The sequence below is a fragment of the Chiloscyllium punctatum genome, chromosome 8 (assembly GCF_047496795.1).
Source record: "Chiloscyllium punctatum isolate Juve2018m chromosome 8, sChiPun1.3, whole genome shotgun sequence".
Classification (NCBI taxonomy): Eukaryota; Metazoa; Chordata; class Chondrichthyes; order Orectolobiformes; family Hemiscylliidae; genus Chiloscyllium; species Chiloscyllium punctatum.
The window spans coordinates 34,206,751-34,225,187 of NC_092746.1; the positions used below are offsets into that span (position 1 = coordinate 34,206,751).

The 18,437-nt window shown below is 42.2% G+C and overlaps 1 protein-coding gene across 6 annotated transcripts in view; it reads left to right on the forward strand.

The window, feature by feature from the left end:
• Positions 1-257: 257 nt before the first annotated feature.
• snx13 (sorting nexin 13) overlaps positions 258-18,437 on the forward strand; it is a 188,986-nt gene continuing 170,806 nt past the window's right edge. For 5 of the 6 annotated variants that reach the window (XM_072575355.1, XM_072575356.1, XM_072575363.1 and 2 more), the window contains exon 1: positions 258-362. In XM_072575355.1, the coding sequence (XP_072431456.1) occupies positions 303-362 (60 nt within the window). In that variant the 5' untranslated portion in view covers positions 258-302. Of the gene's footprint in view, positions 363-17,209; positions 17,398-18,437 lie in introns of those variants that run through there. The other variant, XM_072575357.1, reaches the window with a different exon arrangement.

Below are 18,437 nucleotides of genomic sequence, written 5' to 3' on the forward strand. Positions count from 1 at the left end.
TTATAATGGTTATAGAGAGTATCTGTTAGAATTTATTTTAACTGAGAATAATTTTTGTAGTAATTCCTTCACAATAAATGCTTGTGTTTTTTTTTAAATTTACTCTGCTGGGTAATGTTTAGCACATATGGGACATTGGTCAGTAACGTCATAATCACAAGTACTGTTAATCTGTCACATCATTGGATTGTAAAGTAAACCCAGCACTATATTAATAATCTCTTCTAATCATGTTATTTAAAAAAAACTACAGCCTGAAAACTAGTTTGGATTCAACTGTTGTTTGGAGTTACCGAGCAGAGATGTTTGGACTAGTATCCATTTTCTATCATTTATTGGATCCTATCAAAGCACTGTTCAGGGTAAGTAGCCTCCATCTGCCACAGTGCTAAGTATCATGGATTATGGTACATTGGTTTAAAATATTGCTATGAACCTATTAGGTCCTTAAAGGAAACGCATGTTATAATCAAGCCAAACATGTCTCACACTCACTGAGATCCTAAACCAGATTTTAATTCAGTGTTGCAGTAGAGGCAGCTTGCTATTTGCCAGTGGTCTTGCTGATTTATCATTACAGATAGATGTCAGAACTCATAAGCAATTACCAGCTGATCAAAGCAGTACATAATATTTCTGAAGGGTAGGTCATGTTTGATTAATTTCTTTGAAGTTTGAAGGTCATTCACCTGCTGAATAGATGGTGTTTAGGTGAGCTACTAGAAGGCAATTGATAAGTTTTCACCAAAATGAAAGCACACAGAAATAGAGATCATCCCTTCTCATTAATTTGATTGGAGGCAAAAGACTGAAAGTACAAGTAATGAAATGTACTCTGATTAGTGAGGTATGTAGAATAAACCAAATGATGTTCTCACAATTCATTCTTGGGCCTAAGCTTTTCAACATATATATTAAAGGATTAGACAGTTATATATCCAAGTATGCTGATAACACTGAGTTAGGAAGAACAGTAAATTGTGTAGTTGGGAGCAGAAGATTATGATGGGATATAAACAGATTATGTGAGGATGTGCAACTATGGTAGATGGTGTACAATGTGATGTTATTAACTTCGGGATGAAAACGAATGTGAATATTTTCTTATTAGATGCAAGCTAGGAGTTTGCAGAAGCAAAGAGATTTATGTCTCCATGCGTCCCAATCAATAAAACCTAGTTCAGAGGAACAAAAAGTAGTGAAAATGGTTAATGGAATGTTATTTCTGATCATGAGCTTAGAATACAAAACTAGGGAGCTGCAGCTTCTGTTCACAGAATATTGTTGATATACCATTCTAGAGTATTGTGCAAGGTTTTGGGAACAAATTTCCTGAAAATAAAATAAAACAAGAAATATAAATTGGCCTTGAAATGTCTATTGTGCAGATTCACCAGAATGATTGCAGTGTTTAGAGGTTAACTTATGAGTTCGTATAAATTTGCCTTGTATTCTCTTCTGGGGGGGGGGGGGGGAAGGGTGGAGGATTTGAAGGATGATCTAATCAATGCTTTCAAAAATAATGAAATGATTCAATAGAGTAACTGCAGATAAATGGTTTCATCACGTATTCTAAATGACAAAGGGGTGGGGCGGGGGGGGGGCACATAAGGTTAAACTTCCTGCTTGGCTATTGAAGGAAGGACTACTGTAAGTCTCAGTATCAAAGTATATGGTGAAAAAGTAAATGAATAGAATTGAGACTTGATCAACCATGAATTATGTGAATAGAGGGATAGGTTTTATTGGATTGAATGTCCTGCCTCTATTCTGAGATGTCAGGTTAATATTCACCTTGGGTGTTGATTTTGTGTCAGTTGCACAGTAACTTTATTATTTTTCCATATGAAATCATAAGATCCTGAAACATTCTGATGGTCGAATATCATTATCCTATTGATGGTAAACTGTCCATGATGTCTCTGGTGTTATTTGGGTTCAGTGCCATAAGACAGTATGTCTTAAAATGAAAGAGCACAAAGTAAGATCATAAATGACCCAAGGAAATTTCTCAAAGAAAGACCCTGCAGTTCTTCATTGCAAGGAAGAAAACCTAATACTATTTCAAGGAATGACAGGAGTGATTTCCCTGGTGTCCTGGCTTATCTTTATCTGCCAATCTCACTGAAGCATTATTTCATCATTATCCAACTGATGTTTGTAGGATCTTGCTCTATCCAGTTAAATTGCCACACTTTCTGTGTTACAGTAGTGATTTCACTTTGTAAGTACTCCATTGAGTGTATAACATTGTGCAATATCCTGAAATCATTAAAGACCCTACATAAATTCAAGTTTTCATTTTCATAGATACAGGGGCTTACTGAATACTGTAAAATATAAAGACATTTCCTTGTTTAAAGGCCCTTTCAGAATTGGCATTGCTGAAACAATATGCTATAACATTTATCAGCCTCAGTTGGAGGCTTATTTTCAGCTGTGTATTTTAGAAAGGATGTAAAGTCTGTAAAGACAGGACAAATTTATTAGCATAGTACTAGAGTTGAAAAATGTGATGCTGGAAAAACACAGCAGGCCAGGCAGCATCCGAGGAGCAGGAGAATCAATGTTTCAGACATAAGCCCTTCTTCAGGAATGAGGCTGGTGTGCCAGGCGGGCTGAGATAAAAGGTGGGGGGGAGGGGCGCTGGGAATACAATAGGTGGAAGGAGGTGAGGGTGAGGGTGATAGGCTGGAGAGGGGGTGCGGGTGGAGAGGTCGAGAAGAAGATTGCAGGTCAAGAGGGTGGTGCTGAATCCGGGGGTTGGGACTGAGATAAGATGGGGGGAAGGGAAATGAGGAAGCTGCTGGAGAAAGCTACATTCATTCTGTGTGGTTGGAGGGTTCCTAGGTGGAAGATGAGGCGCTCCTCCTCCAGGCGTCGTGTGGCCAGGGTCTGGCGATGGAGGAGGCCAAGGACCTGCATGTCCTTGGCGGATTGGGAGGGGGAGTTAAAGTGTTCAGCCACGGGACGGTTGGGTTGGTTGGTGTGGGTGTCCCAGAGGTGTTCCCTGAAACGTTCTGCAAGTAGGCGGCCTGTCTCCCCAATGTAGAGGAGACCACATCGGGTGCAATGGATACAGTAAATGATGTGTGTGGAGGTGCAGGTGAATTTGCGACGGGTATGGAAGGATCCATTGGGGCCTTGGAGAGAGGTGAGGAGGGAGGTGTGGGTGCACGTTTTGCACTTCTTGCGGTTGCAGGGGAAGGTACCGGGCGTGGAGGTTGGGTTGGTGGGGGGGGGGGGGGAGGGGGGGAGTATTTTGCATCAGCCCCACCTCCTGTGGCTCCACACAAAGACCGCCTTGCTGATCTTTGAGGGGCCCTATTCTCTCCCTAGTTACCCTTTTGTCCTTAATATATTTGTAAAAACCCTTTGGATTCTCCTTTACAATATTTGACAAAGCTATCTCACATATGCTGATTTTGATGCAGGTAGTGCGTCGGATTTGTGTTGCTTGTTAATTGGCATGGTCACAGTCTGCAGCCAGGGCTAAGTACCTTGTTGAGCTGCATGTCTCATCAGGAGTCCCAAAGCTGCCAGAGCAAGAACCAAATAAAGCTATCCTGTAATCCTTAAAGGGGAAGTGCATTCTGGCTGAAATAGGGGCCATTGGAATTAATTTACCATTTTAATCTGGGAAACATTTAAAACTCACTAGAATTGGAAACTGCAGGCCCTTACACTGCATTGGAAGCCTTGGCCAAGGGGAAGCAGAGGACGAGAGATGTTGATCACCCATGGGACCAGAAAGACGCTCCAGAGAATTAGTTAAAAGGCAATAAAAAGTAGTCACAGAGTTCAATAACGAGCGTCAAGCTGCATGCAGTACAACAGAGCGTTCAATGACCACGAATGAATTATGGTCACTGAATGTGTCTTCAAATGTCATGTTCAACTAACTGCACCAACAGCTTCAGATAATGTTCAATACACCACATCATCATCATTCATCCTCTAACAGTTAAGACTCACACCGATGTTCACCATCGCAGACTGAGTCCTGCTGGAAACCTCACCCACATCTTCAAGCTACTCAACCATGTCAGGCAGCATTACCTAAGCAAAACTCACTCACACTAGTTGACACATTTCCATTTATGATGAAGCACGAGGCAGTGCACAGTTAGAGGCAGCAGGAGGATACTCACAGCTGCATGCTCTACAACCACAGAGAAGACCAGTGCTTGCCATCATTGATGCAAACATTGCCAAGGGTGTGATTAACTGTTGGGCTGAAATTTCAGAGAATTATAGTGTTCCCATCTGCAACCCTTTCTCTGACATCCCATCTGATCTCATTGTACAAAAACTGTAGATGGTGCAAGAAAGAACATCTTAATTTACCAGAAGCCTGTGATGATGAAGGAACATTTTCTCTTAAGCTTTCACCTGTAGGCACCAGCTCAAACACCAGATAACGGAAATACTTTAGAGGACAGTTCTGAGATGGAATGGGCATGTGGTAAGATATCAGGCATGTGTGTTATGAAACCAGGGCACAGAGTAAGGGTCAGGGGCCAGCTCCCAAAAAAAGGTCACACGTATTGATGCTGCTGCAGAAGACAATTATGAAGTGTGCACTTTGATGAGATAGCTTATAGAAGAATGATTACAGGTGTGCACAAGAAAATGCTTGGTGATAAGGAGAAACCTTCAGAAAATCTGTGAAGTAAATAAACAAGAAATTCACAAGTGGATATAGATAGGTCAGGTCAATAAGCCAAAATTTGACAATTTAATATGGATGAATGTGGCATTGTCCATTTTGGTCAGAAGAATGAACTTATTATTTAAATAGAGAAATAAAACCCTTCAAAATGCTTCTATGCGTGCCTTTGTACATGAATTGCAAATTGGTGGTATGCAGGTACAACAGGTAATGAGGAAAGTTAATAGAATTTTTGACATTTATTGCTGACGGAATACAGTATATAAGTAGGGAACAGTAGCTGCAACTTTACAAGGCACTGCTGAGATCACATCTGGAGTACTGCAAACAGTTTTGGTCCTCCTACTTGAGGATGTAAAAGTGTTGGAGGGAGCTCAGAGATGGTTCACTTAGATGAATTTTAGAGATAAAAGACTTGAAGGGAGACTGAGCACTTTACGTCTGTACTCACTATACTTTATAGGAACGAGAGGAGATCTCATTGAGACACATAAGATGCCAGAAAGGATTGCCCAAAGCAGGTTTGAGCAGATTTTTCTCTTTGTGGCACAATCAAGAATGAGAGTTGGTAGTTGTAAGCTAAGGGATAGCAGATTTAAAAAGATGAGGAAGAATTACTTCTCTCAATGAATCTGGAATTCACTAGCTCAGAATACAGTGGAAGCCGGGAGACTGAATAAATTTGATAGGGATAGACAGATTTTTAATTATGAATGGATTAAAGGGTAATGGAGAGCAAATAGAAAAGTGGAATGGAGGCAGAGACGAGATCAGCCAGTGTTAAATAGCAGAGCAGGTTTAAGGGGTTGGATTGCCTAATCTTGCTCCTTGTTCTTATGTTCAATGTCAAGATGCTTTGAGAAACCTAGCAAAAACTCTATGCCGATGAAAACCTTTGAGCTCTGCGTTTCCAATATGGAGTAGGTAAACAGTTTTATTGGCACACTTGTGAACTGACCCCTGATGCAGGGTTTGATGGCCAATGTCTCAACTTCCATTACAGCACAAGGAGAAATCATTCCAAATCTGGTTGCTGCAGTGGAAGCTCAGACTTTAATCATGCAGGGTCAGCCTGTTACTACCAAATTCATATATTACCAACAAGATTGTGCAAACAAGGGGTTTGCAGGGGATCTCAGAAGACCAATAATCTGGATTATAAGGATTAGAAGAAAGTGAGGACTGCAGATGTTGGAGATCAGATTCGAGAGTGTGGTGCTGGAAAAGCACAGCAGGTCAGGCAGCATCTGAGGAGCAGGAGAATCAATGTTTCAGGCAAAAGCCCTTCATCAGCTCATTGCTGATGAAGGGCTTTTGCCCGAAACGTCGATTCAGCTGTTCCTCAGATTATAAGGATGCTGCGTTACAGCACCAAATGAGTCAGTGTGAATGGCATGGTGAAACAAAAACTGAAGGTTCTTTTTCAGGACATAAGGATTCATCCTCCCACCCAGCACTCCAGCAATGCCCATGCTGTTGCCTGTCAGCTAGCCAGCCAAGAACATTGCCACCCATGTTAAAATGGTGGTACTCCATTGCTGGACCATCTGGACCATAGCTGTTTGTGGGCAATCTATATGTCCACCTGCTGTCTTCCCCGCTTGGTGATGATGACCTTATGCTGAGTGCACTTTAGTCCTCCTCAGTACTACTTCTCCTCTTCCTACATTTCACTACATGCTATGGCTTCTGCTCATTCTGTCCGTCAAAGCTAAGACCTATAACTGCACTCATGCCCCAATTGCTTTATGCAGATGGTTTGAAGTCAACAGATTTTCACCACCTGCCCTACTAGTCCCTGTAAACTACTTCAAAGAACTCAACAAAACACTAAAGAGTTGTACAATCATAGCAACAATCAGTAGAGATTGATCAACTAACCTGAAAATTTACAATAATTTTTAAAAAATTAACGGTTAATAAACATTGGTGAGGGATTCCTTCTTGCTAAATACATTTTTAACCATGCATGGTTAACTGAAACCTGATGCAGTGTTTGATGGCCAATATCTCAACTTTCATTACAGCACAAACAGAAATCATTCCAAAATCTGGATGCTGCAGTGGAAGCTCAGACCTTAATCATGCAGGGTCAGCCTGTTACCATCAGATTCATAGATGAAAAGGTGGTATAAATAGGACTGCTAAGCTCCCAAATGCCATTGTTGGAATCAAATCAGTTTTAGAAACCAACTGCAGTATTGATTGCTGGAAAAGCGCAGCAGGTCAGGCAGCATCCAAGGAGCAGGAGAATCAACGTTTCAGACATAAGCCCTTCTTCAGGCTTATGCCCGAAACGTCGATTCTCCTGCTCCTTGGATGCTGCCCGACCTGCTGCGCTTTTCCAGCAACACATTTTTCAGTTCTGATCTCCAGCATCTGCAGTCCTCACTTTCTCCTGTAGTATTGATTCACTGACTGAGTTTGCTTGTTCACATAATTGGTGTTAATTACTTCACCAATATGGCATCCAGTGTAATGTGCATGAGAACAGCAAACTTGCTATTTTACAAGGCCCCTTGAATATCCAATAAATGGCATCCATTTTCAGCATGTATTCTAACTGACTGAAAATAGTAAAATTATTGTTAACTGCTCAAAAGGATTAATTAATGTCATAAGACCATAACATATAGGAGCAGAAATTAGGCCATTCAGCCCATTGAGTCTTCTACACCATTCAATCATGGCTGATAAGTTTCTCAACCCCGTTCTCCTGCTTTCTTCTGTAACTTTTGATACCCTTGACAATAAGAATGTATCTATCCCAGTCTCAAATACACTCAATGACCTGGCATCCACAGCCTTCTGTGGCAATGAATTCCATAGACTCACCACTCTCTGGTTGAAGATGTTTATCCTTACTCCGTTGTAAAAGGGTCTTTCCTTTACTCTAAGGCTGCACCCTTGGGTTCTAGTCTCTCCTACCAATGGAAACATTTTCCCAATATCCACTCTGTCCTAGGCCATGTTAGTATTCTGTATGATTCAATTAAAATCCCCCTCATCCTTCTAAACTCATCAAGTCCTCAAACATTCCTCATATGGTGAATGTTTTGTTCTTGGGACCATTATTGTGAACCTCCTTTGAACACGCTCCAGGGCGAGCACATCCTTCCTGAGACATGGGGCCCAAAACTGTGCACAATACTGCAAGTATCATGCTCGGTTTACTTTTGACTGGTGTACAATAATGATTTATTGGCTTGTGTGTTGTTTTCTGAAGGTGCTGAATAAAATTTTATCGGTTTAGTAATTGTATGTTATGCTCCTGAGAGTGTAATCTGCTTAGTCAATACAGGAACAGATTAAAACAGCATGAAGGATTTGTATAATGAAACATGACATTACATTTTCAAGATTAATATCACAAACATTAGAACATGTTGCTCCATTTTTAACACTTCAACCTTGGTACATTCCTTACAAACAAGAGGTTGCAGACATAAGGTCATTGTGAAGAAAAAGAGAAAGACATTTTAAAAATTCTGCATTAATCACCTTTAACACTTTCAGGCATTCTTTTATTTTAGCAAATTAATCGTTTATTTGAAATATGGAATTTTTACACTAACTTTTATCCTAATGAAAGAAATCTTACTCTAATAAATGAATAAGTTTTATTGGATAAAACTTATAAGTTTTATTGGAAGAGTTACACAACAAATTACTTTGAATCATTGCTAGGGTTTTAGCTTGTTGTATACTACTATTTAAAGCTTATTCACAGGTTAGCAGATTCATTTAGATGCCTTAATGATAATAGCTGATATGGGAGATACAAAATTTCTGCTGAAGTTTGTTGAGATTGAAGGTAGGCTGGATTTTCTGATGGTCAGTTAATCATTACTCCAGCATAAATCAGAGTTGCATACAATCTCCATCATAGCAAACTCCAAAGGGATTGCCTGGTAAACTGAAGATTCCATAGTACAGTTTCTCTATGCCTGAAACTCTGAAGGCTCCATTTGTATCGGTGAATTTAGTTTCAAGGAAATCAAGTAAAATAATTACTCAGGAAAAGTTAGTCTCTTTAATAATCCTGAGGAGCTATTTAACTGACCCCATACTTTATCTCACATAATTCTGCCTACATCTCCCCCAGATCTCTCCCAATTCCTAACCCAACACATTTGCCCACTTTGGGCTCAACATTTTCCTTGCCCCACTGCCCAACCCAGCAAACTATTCCCACATTCATGTGTTAAGGACACCATCGCCTTCTACCACTTTGGGCATGAACCTTCTTCATCCCCTGGGAGTTGAACCCCTTACTGTACTCTTTCCTTGTTTCGGACCTGAGCCTCCTTCACCTGCACAACTGCCCTTCAACCCTGAACTCTGGGTCAACTGACTCCCCATGCCTCGTTTTGGACCTGATACCCATTCACATACACCAGCTTTGACCATCCCCTTCAACCCCGGGAGCCGAAAAACCCCTTCTCCTGCTCAGGGCCCAATTTACCTCCACCTCCACCTTCCCCACCCTTGGAACCAGAATCCCCCGACCCTGTTGAGATCTTACCCCATGGCCAGACCTGACCTCCACCCCAGAACTCACACCAATGATGCCCCCTTCTGCATGACCCAATTTCTCCCACCCACCCCGGCCTACCCAAAACTATGTCATTTACCTGGTCCTCTTGACACCTGCACCCTGGAATCCTACTCACCTTGCATCCTAGTCCTGACATGTTTGACATCCTACCTACCTGGCACACAGGCTAGAATAGTTTCCACTGGAGTTTAGATGAGTGAGGGGTGATTTTATTGAAGTGTATAAATCCTGAATAGTCTCAATAAAGTGTACGCTTTCTCTTGGGTGAATCCAGAACTGGGGACATTGTTTTAAAATCAGGCGTTTCCTTTTCAGGACGGAACTTTCTGCATCAGAAGGTGGTGGAGGTCATATCTCACTGAATTATAACAGATTTGGATAAATTCTTTTTGAGCATAGAATCTTAAGGTTATCGGGGTAGATGAGAATGTGGAGTTCAAAACACAAACAGACCAACGGTGATCTTACTGAATGGAGGAGCATAAAATATGCAAAATTGTTTGACTTCATTGATAACATGATAGACAACCACCTGATGAAGGAATAGCACTCCGAAAGCTTGTGCTTCCAAATAAACCTGGTGTTGTGTGATTTTTTTTTTAGCTTTGTCCACCCCAGCCCAACACCGTCACCTCCAAATCATAATATTTTGCTATTACTCTCAGGATTAATAAGCAGTGACATTCTACTTTATTTCACTCAAAGAAAGTGTAATTGGCTCGTTCATTTTTGAATTGGCTATAAGGATTGTGTATTTTTATTTGTATTTTTAATTGTGGACAGAAATGAGAAAGGAGCAGTTCGAAAACCAAGGATTACTTCATGTTGTGAAAGCAAGTGACCTGACATCACGTACTCAGCTGCTTGCTCAAACACTAGTTAATGCATGGTTGCAGATGAACTGGAACTGAGGATGATAGACAGATGGAACTTCAGTTGGTAGAAGTAGCTGATTAACTGGTCCCTAATCCACAGCCATTGATCACATAGACCTTTTGTTTGCCAATAGTGGTTCTCAGGTAGCTGAACCGTCAGGGATGTGAACCAGGTACAGAGAAGCCATTAAACCACCACCAGCTCAGAAGCTCTCTCTGTTCTCTTTTCTGTGCCCTAAGTAAACCATTTTATTTGTCCTTAGCAGTTGCTGAGTTTCAACTTTTAACTGTTAAATCACAGATCTTTTATAAGTGAAGCAGCAACCCTTACTCTCTGGTGAATTAGTTAACAATATTTCACACTGGTATTTAAAAAGAATCAAAACAATAATTTTTACTCTATAGAACTCCAAATGCAATCAGAAAACACCAGAAAATTTCAAACAATTCAGTTTCCAACAAAACAATATGCACAATGCATACCACAAATACAATTATTTAACTCTGATCTTAAGTCGTCTTTGTCAACCTTTTGTCTCAGATGATAATGGATTGTGCCTTGTTGGTCAACTCTATTATAGTCATAGAGATGTACAGCATGGAAACAGATCCTTTGGTCCACCTCAACCATGCCAACAAGCTTGGTTTGATTCAGACGTTTCACTCTGGCAAGGCAGTTTGCTGCACAGAAGGGGTGGGAGTGTGGGGCACCCATTTCGGCAGTAAGAGCAGAAGTACATCTCGATGGCTCTGCCTTCCTGAAGATGGATTGTGTGATCAGGCGCTGAATACTTTTGAGCAAGGATCCCTGCCTGCCCCACCCTTCATTCCCCTCTGACGAAATCGCCTTCCCACCCAGGTTGTTGCAAGTATAGGCAGTTGTGAAGCAAATAAAGTTGAGGTTCAACTTGTGGATACAGATGGCACTAGATTCTAGTGAAGACATTATAGCTAAATTTCAGATGTTCCCTACTGGCCTGCAATCTCCTCCTTGAACACGCTCAACAGATATAACCTTCTGCCATGACTGCTTCTCTCCTCCTCCAACTTCTAGCAGCTAGTCCAGCTCATATGTCCTTTGCTCATCCTCCAAGCCATGCTCTATTCCAAGGGGAAGGCATACCTGTGCACCCATGTTTGTGAGCAACTGGTTTGTGCAGAAGCCTTTAAGTCAACAAAAAGTGCTTCAGCACTTATCAATTGACTTTGTATAGGTGTGTGAAACTTGAAACAATTATGCAAAACATCAAAACACTTGTAGAATCAGAGCAACAACCAGTAAAATAAAAACAGCAATTAATCTATAAGTATCTGTTTAAAAGCAGACTTGTTCTCATTGCAGAATATGTATTCAGTTTTACAATACAGTGAGAGAATAATACAACCATAATACTGGCCTCCACCTATAACTGGAAAATTGCTTGAGGGTAAGAATTCACAGGGCGGGGAGTAAATGAGATGTCTGTTTGAGAGGGTGGGGAGAAAGTGAGATGCCTCTGAGGTAAGAGAGTTTAGGGTGGTAGGAAAGTGAATTCGACAACAACAAGAGTAAAGCTGTTAATCCACAGGTCTTTAAATAGAAAGCCCTATCTTCCTCTGAATGTAATTGTGAAAAGATTCAGGTCTTGTCTACTCTTAAACTGTGATTTAAATGGGCCTCAAAACTCCATGAGGAACTTGCTGGAGGGCTCTTGTGGCACAGCAGTAACGTTTGAGCCAAGAAGCCTGACTGCAAGTCCCACATGCACAGACATGTGTAGCAATACCTCTGGACAATTTTTAAAAAATAAAGACAATTACTTTGTCACAGGTGATTTGATGATCGGAAAAGCTGTTCAATTGTCTTATCGATATTTGAATAAATGAGGACGATAGCTGGATCAGAGCTTGCAACTTCAAAGATTGGGCTGGCAACCACATTGGAGGTTGAACCCACATTTTAGGAAGCTCGGCAAATCTTCCAGCCTCATTTTAAAATCCACATGAATTTAATCTTTTCAATCTGAGTATGAGGCCCCTCTGCAATTCTTTGTCGTGAACCAGAATTCTGATACTTATAGTTTCTCTCCTCTGAGTCCTGGTAGTCACAATTTGACTGAGAATTTTTGCAGATATCTTTAAAATATTTCCCCAAGGTACAGCAACATAATTTAGATGACTTATAAAAGGTTAAATATAAGTTGGCACACCTTACATTAATTCCTACAAGAAGCATAAGTGATTGGAAATGCTTATCACACAATGAGTGGTTACAGTCCAGAATGTTCCCCCAGATAGTGGAGGCAGGTTAATTTTAGACATTCAAAAGCGAATTGGATGGTTGTTTATAAAGGAAGAATGTGCAGAGTTAATGAGGAAAGCCAGGAGAATGGCACTACGTGAGATAATTATTTTGTGAGTTGGCACAGACACAGTAGTTTGAATTGACCCCTTTCTGGACTGTAACAGTTCTGTGATTCCACACCAATCTTATTTTTTTGGAAGGAACATTCTGGGAAATTGTCAGTTGTTGTCTTCTGTGAACTATAAATGCTGATTTTTGCCTCCAAATGCAAACAAATTGCACATTCTTGCCAATACATTAATTTGACTCCACCCCACCCCCCCTCTTAATCTCTAGCAATCAAACTACTTGGTAGGGGACAGGGGGGTTTCATGTAGCACAGTGTCACTGCCTCTGAGCCAGAATTCCTGGGTGTTGAGTCCTATATCCCAGAAGTCCCACATGCTCCAGAGATGTGTCATAACATCTCAGACTAGGTTGACTGCAAAATATCTCAAACTATCTCGCCTTACTGTCAGACAAACCAGTCGCATGATGCCTTTCAATTTTCCTTAATTTAACATGGTGTCCCAATACATAACTATCTTACTGACTTTAACAATTATCAAACGTCTTTCATGATTAGACACCTCTATTAAATCTGCTCCTAAATATCTTCGCTTTAAAAACAATCTCTGGTCCTCTTATCTCTATATGTAACAGAAGTGAAAAATTAATTGACCATAATAAATCTTTGCATCAGGCAACAACTCACAATTTCCCAGAATGTCCCTTCCGGCACAATAAGAATAATGTGGAATTCACAGAACTATTAAAACGCAGAAAGGGGTGAGGGGGTGGGGGCAAGTCAAACTATTGTGTCTGTGCCAGCTCAGATAAACATCTCACATAGTGCTATTCTCCTGGCTGTTCTCATTAACTCTGCACATTCTTCATTTGTAAACAACCATCAAATTCGCTTTTGAAAGTCCCAATTTAACCTGCCTCCACCATATTTTCCAGAAGAACATTCCAGACCATAATCACTCAGTGTGAAAAATATTTCCAATCACCTTTGCTTCTTTTACCAATTACTTTAAGGAGTGACAGTTCATGTTTCATCCCTTAAGAGTGGAAGCATTTTCTTCCTATTTACTCTGTTCAGATCTTCCATGAATTGACATCTTTCTGTTTAATCTCCTCTCAGGCTTCTGTTCTTCAAATAAATCTGGCTCAATTTCTCCAATCAATCTTAACAACTGGAACTCCTCATCCTTTAAATCATTCTTTCATTTCTTCCATATTCTATCCAAGGTTCTCACTTTCTTCTTAATGCGCAGCATCCAGAACTGAACACAATTCTCTAACGGAAGTCAAACTAGGTTAGCAAGTCTTAAATAAGGAGAAAGTGAGGATTGCAGATGCTGGACATCAGAATCAAGAAGTGTGATGCTGGAAAAGCACAGCAGGTCAGGCAGCAGCAGGAGCAGGAGAGTCGATGTTTTGAGCCTAAGCTCTTCATCAGGTATGGTGGGGTAGGGGTTGGGGATTGAGGGATGAATGGGAGATGGGTGGGGCTGGAGCAAAGGTAGCTAGGAATGTGATAGGTACATGAAGGTGGTGGCGTGATGGTGATAGGTTGGAGCGGAGGGTGAAACGGATAGATGGGATAAAAGATGGGCAAGTAGGATAATTCAAGATGGCAGTGCTGAGTTGGAGGGATGGATCTGTGACGTGAAGGGAGGGGAAGGGGAGAGGAGGAAACTGGTGAAATTGACATTGATCCATGTGGCTGGAGGTTCCCAAGGTGGAAGGTGAGGTGTTCAACCTGACCATTCCCCCTGCAACTCCCTCGTTAGGTCCACACCCCTTACCAACCCTACCTCCACTCCTGGCACCTTCCCTTGCAAGGGGTGTAAAACCTGCACCCACATTTCCCCCCTCATCTTCATCCAAGGCCCCAAAGGATCCTTCCACATCCAGCAGAGATTTTCTTGCACATCCAAACACCTCATCTACTGTGTCTGTTGCTCTTGATGTGATCTCCTCTACACTGGGGAGACAGGATGTCAACTTGTGGAACATCTCAGAGAACATCACTGGGACACACGCACTAAACAACCTCACTGCCCTGTGGCCAACCACTTCAATTCCCCGTTCCACTCCGCCAAGGACATGCAAGTCCTGGGCCTCCTCTACCGCCAAATACTAGCCACCCAATGACTGGAGGAAGAACACTTCATCTTCTGCCTTAGAACCCTCTCACCACATGAAATCAATGTCGATTTCACCAATCTTCTCATCGTCCCTCCCCCTACATTACCCAAGATCTAACCTTCCAACTAGGCACCGCCCTCTTGAACTGTCCATCTTCTGTCCCATCTATCTGCTCTGGCCTATCACCATCACTCCTCAACTTCATCTAACTATCGCATTCCTAGCTACCTTATCCTCAACCTTATCCCCTTCCCATTTACCTCTCAGCCCCCATGCCCCCGCCCCCCCCCCCCCCATATTCCCGATGAAGAGCTTATGCTCCAAACGTCAACTCTCCTGCTCCTCGGATGCTGCCTGACCGGCTATGCTTTTCCAGTGCCACACTTTTTAAGTCTTAAATAAGTTCAACATTACCCCTTTGCTCTCAAACTCTATACCCCCCAATTAAAAAAAAACTAGATTAAGAAAAACCTAGATTTAAGTGTTAACTGTTCTCTCATCATTTCTGCCCTTTAAATGATGAATCCATGTATACAGCAAAGTCTCTCTGATCTTGCATCTCCCTCAGAGTTGCACCCTTTATTGTACGTTGTCTCTTCATGTTCTTTCTACCAAAACGTACCTCCAAATTAAATCTTAACTATCACTAATGTTCCCAATCCACCAACTTTTGAAGTTCAACACTCTCCTCCTTACAAGTTACAATGTTCCAAGATTTAAATAATTCATAAACTTTGAAATTGTAACCTGTACATCAAGATCTAGATCATCGATATATATCAATAATAAAAAGGTCTCAGTAGTGACCCTTGGGGAACTTCACTGTTAACCTTCCCTGGTCATACAGTATGGAGACAGACCCTTCGGTTCAACTTGTCCCTGCCAACCAAATTTCCCAAACTAGAATAATACCTGTGTTTGGCCCATATCCCTCTAAGTCTTCCTTTTTCATGTACTTATCTAAATGACATTACATGTTCTAACTGTACCTACATCTATCACTTCCTCTGGCAGTTCACTCCACATATGAACCATCCTCTTCACCCCTCAATTCCCATGCTTCAGTGAAAAAGTCCCAGCCTAATCTTATCCCAGCAACATCCTTTCTTATTAATATACTTCTGAAAGCAAGACAATCAGAACTGTACTCAGTATTCCAGAAGTGGCCTCGCCAATACAACCACAGCATGACATCCCAACTCTTATACTCAATGATCTCAGCAATGAAGGCAAACGTGCTAAACATCTTCTTAACCATCTTCCAAAGAACATCCATTAACTGTTACTTTGTTTCATGTCACTCAGCCAATTTGGTATCATTTCCATGGTTTTAGCTATAACTTCACTCACAAGTCTGTTTTGTGGCATTGAATCAAACATAATGTCAATTTTATCAACATCATAGCCCTCAGCAACTCTCTATTACCTTTTCAAAAATGTCAGTGAATTAATTAAACCTGATTTTCCCTTAATAACCAAATGATGGCTCATTTTAATTGACCCCACTTCTACCACCCTTAAGCTATTTGTATACCTGTAGAAGACTTTGGGATTTCTGTTTTTAAAATGTTAACTATCATGCTTTTCTCATACTCCTGCTTTTTCACAATCCTTCTGAATCTTATGTATTCTGCAGGGTATTTTCTCATTGGTATTTTCTCCCGGAGATCTGTCAATGGCACACTTTTAATCTCAATTTCTTTGTCATTCGGCGAGCTCTGGATTTGTTAGCCCTCCCTTTCTCTTTTGAAGGAATGTACCTTGATTGTGCCCAAACATCCCTCCTTTGAAAGTGTTCAGCTAATGTTTCTCCTTACATTTAACTCGAATTTATTTGTTGAAGATCCACTCATATCCCACAGTAGGTGGTTTTGCCCCGATTATTACTCCTAACCTGGAGTGTTCATCTTTCAATTTAGGAACGTACTTGTTATCCGCTGTTAACCATGATAATAATCATATTTTAAACCATAAAGCCAACAGCTCATCTGACAAGCTTTATGGTAGAAATTCATGTTGCAGCAAAGTCTAACCAATTATGTGATAATCGGTTGTTGACAGCTTTTACAGCCTTCTACGTGAAGGCTGATTGGTTGACGCAACTAATCTTCGTTCCAATCAGAAAAATAACATTTTTCTCTTGCTAAACACGAGCAAGCTGAGACATACAGTTGGAATAGCTGTGGGTTGGCAAATACATACGCGTTCTTTTGGGGCGCTTGTGGCGCAGTGCTAGCATCCCTCCCTCTGAACCAGAAGGCTCGACGAGAAAACCCACCTAACTCCAGTGGAATCATAACCCATTTGAAAACAGGTGGATTAAGCATATCTGAGAACACTTCTTATCATGTCATTAAATCCCAACTATCTCAAAGGACTGAACTTTTAACGGAGGGAGAAAATGCAACTCTTTTTATCCAGGAACCCAGGCAGATTTCCCTAAAGTACAAGCGACCCTGCCGTTGCACCACCTCGCTCGCGCAGCTCCTATTCTCCGGGCAGCGCGCACGCGCTTTCCGCAGCGCAGGTGGGCGGCCCTCAGCTGACGTCGCGTCCGCCACGAGGCGTCGGTCTTGGCCAATCAGCAACGGCGTCGCCGTGACAACAGTTTTTTTTAAAATCCAACGTCAGCAGCGTTAAGATGGCGGCGGTGCGGCTGTTCCGGAAAGAGTAACGGTCAACGAGCAAGCAGAGCGAGATCGGCCCTGACAGTTCTAACTTCAGCATTACCTCTCCGCAGTCAGGACAGCCAGGCGCGAGGATGTGCTGTGCCGGCTGACAGCAGCTCGGTGTGGGAAGGATGAGCCAAGAGGTGGGCGCCGTCTTTGCGGGGAGGGTGCTCTCGTGTGTGTGTGTGTGTGTGTGTGTGTGTGTGTGTGTGGGGGGGGGGAGGGAAACAGGGATCGGACGTTCGTGTCGGGCCCCTTGGGAGGATCGCGGCGGTGATCGGGGAGGGGGTGCTGGTAGTCGTCTGTTTCCGTCTTTCCCCCGCCCTCCCCGGGAGCTGGCCTGGGTGTTAATGCCCCCTTCCAAGCTCGGGCTTGGTGCATCTGTGGCCGGTGTGAGCGCGCGCCGCTGCCGCCGGTTCTTCCATTGTCTGCAGTCGCCCGCCACGCCCATTCTCCCCTCGGATTGGGGCGGGGGGGGGGGGGGGGGGGTGTATGGGGGCAAGATCGTCTCGTCCTGGACCTCTCTGATTCCCCCCTCCCCCTGCTGCATCCTATACGTGCTACCTCTGGGCCACTGCAACATCCCACCCCCCCTCCCCACTGCCCTCTTAGCTACTGTCAAAAATCCCCAGTTGCATTAGAGCTGGGAGCAGCAAATCTGCCGTTTGCAGCCCACTGGAGTAAGCTTTTCTTCTGTACGTCCTAAAACACTTAAGTTGACAGGCGTTCGACGTCTTCTGTCTCTCTGCTCCTTCCCATGGTTTCGTGTCATTTTCATGTCTCGGTACAAAATCCCGAGTTTCTTTTCATTTTGTCCTTTATCTGATGGATTTTGGGTTTATTTTGAAGGTCAGTTGAATGAAAGCTTGCCTGTATTTGTAGGGGAGCCTATTGTTTCGATTTTGTAAATCAATGTTGACATTTGACATCTGACAGGAAACCTTGTTTTGGAAGTTGATCTTTGTGATAAGAGTGGTAAACCTGTCTGCTGTTGATCGGCAATGGCGAAAGGGTAGAAAGGTACACATGTGTGCTTATAACATGTGCTTTTTAATGTTGTAACACACACCAAAGGAAAGAAGGTATGAGAGGAAATGTTAAAAAACCTGATCAAAGTAGTAGGTTTCAAGGAGTATCTTAATGAAATACTGAGAGGTCTTATAGTTTGGAGAGAGAACTTGTC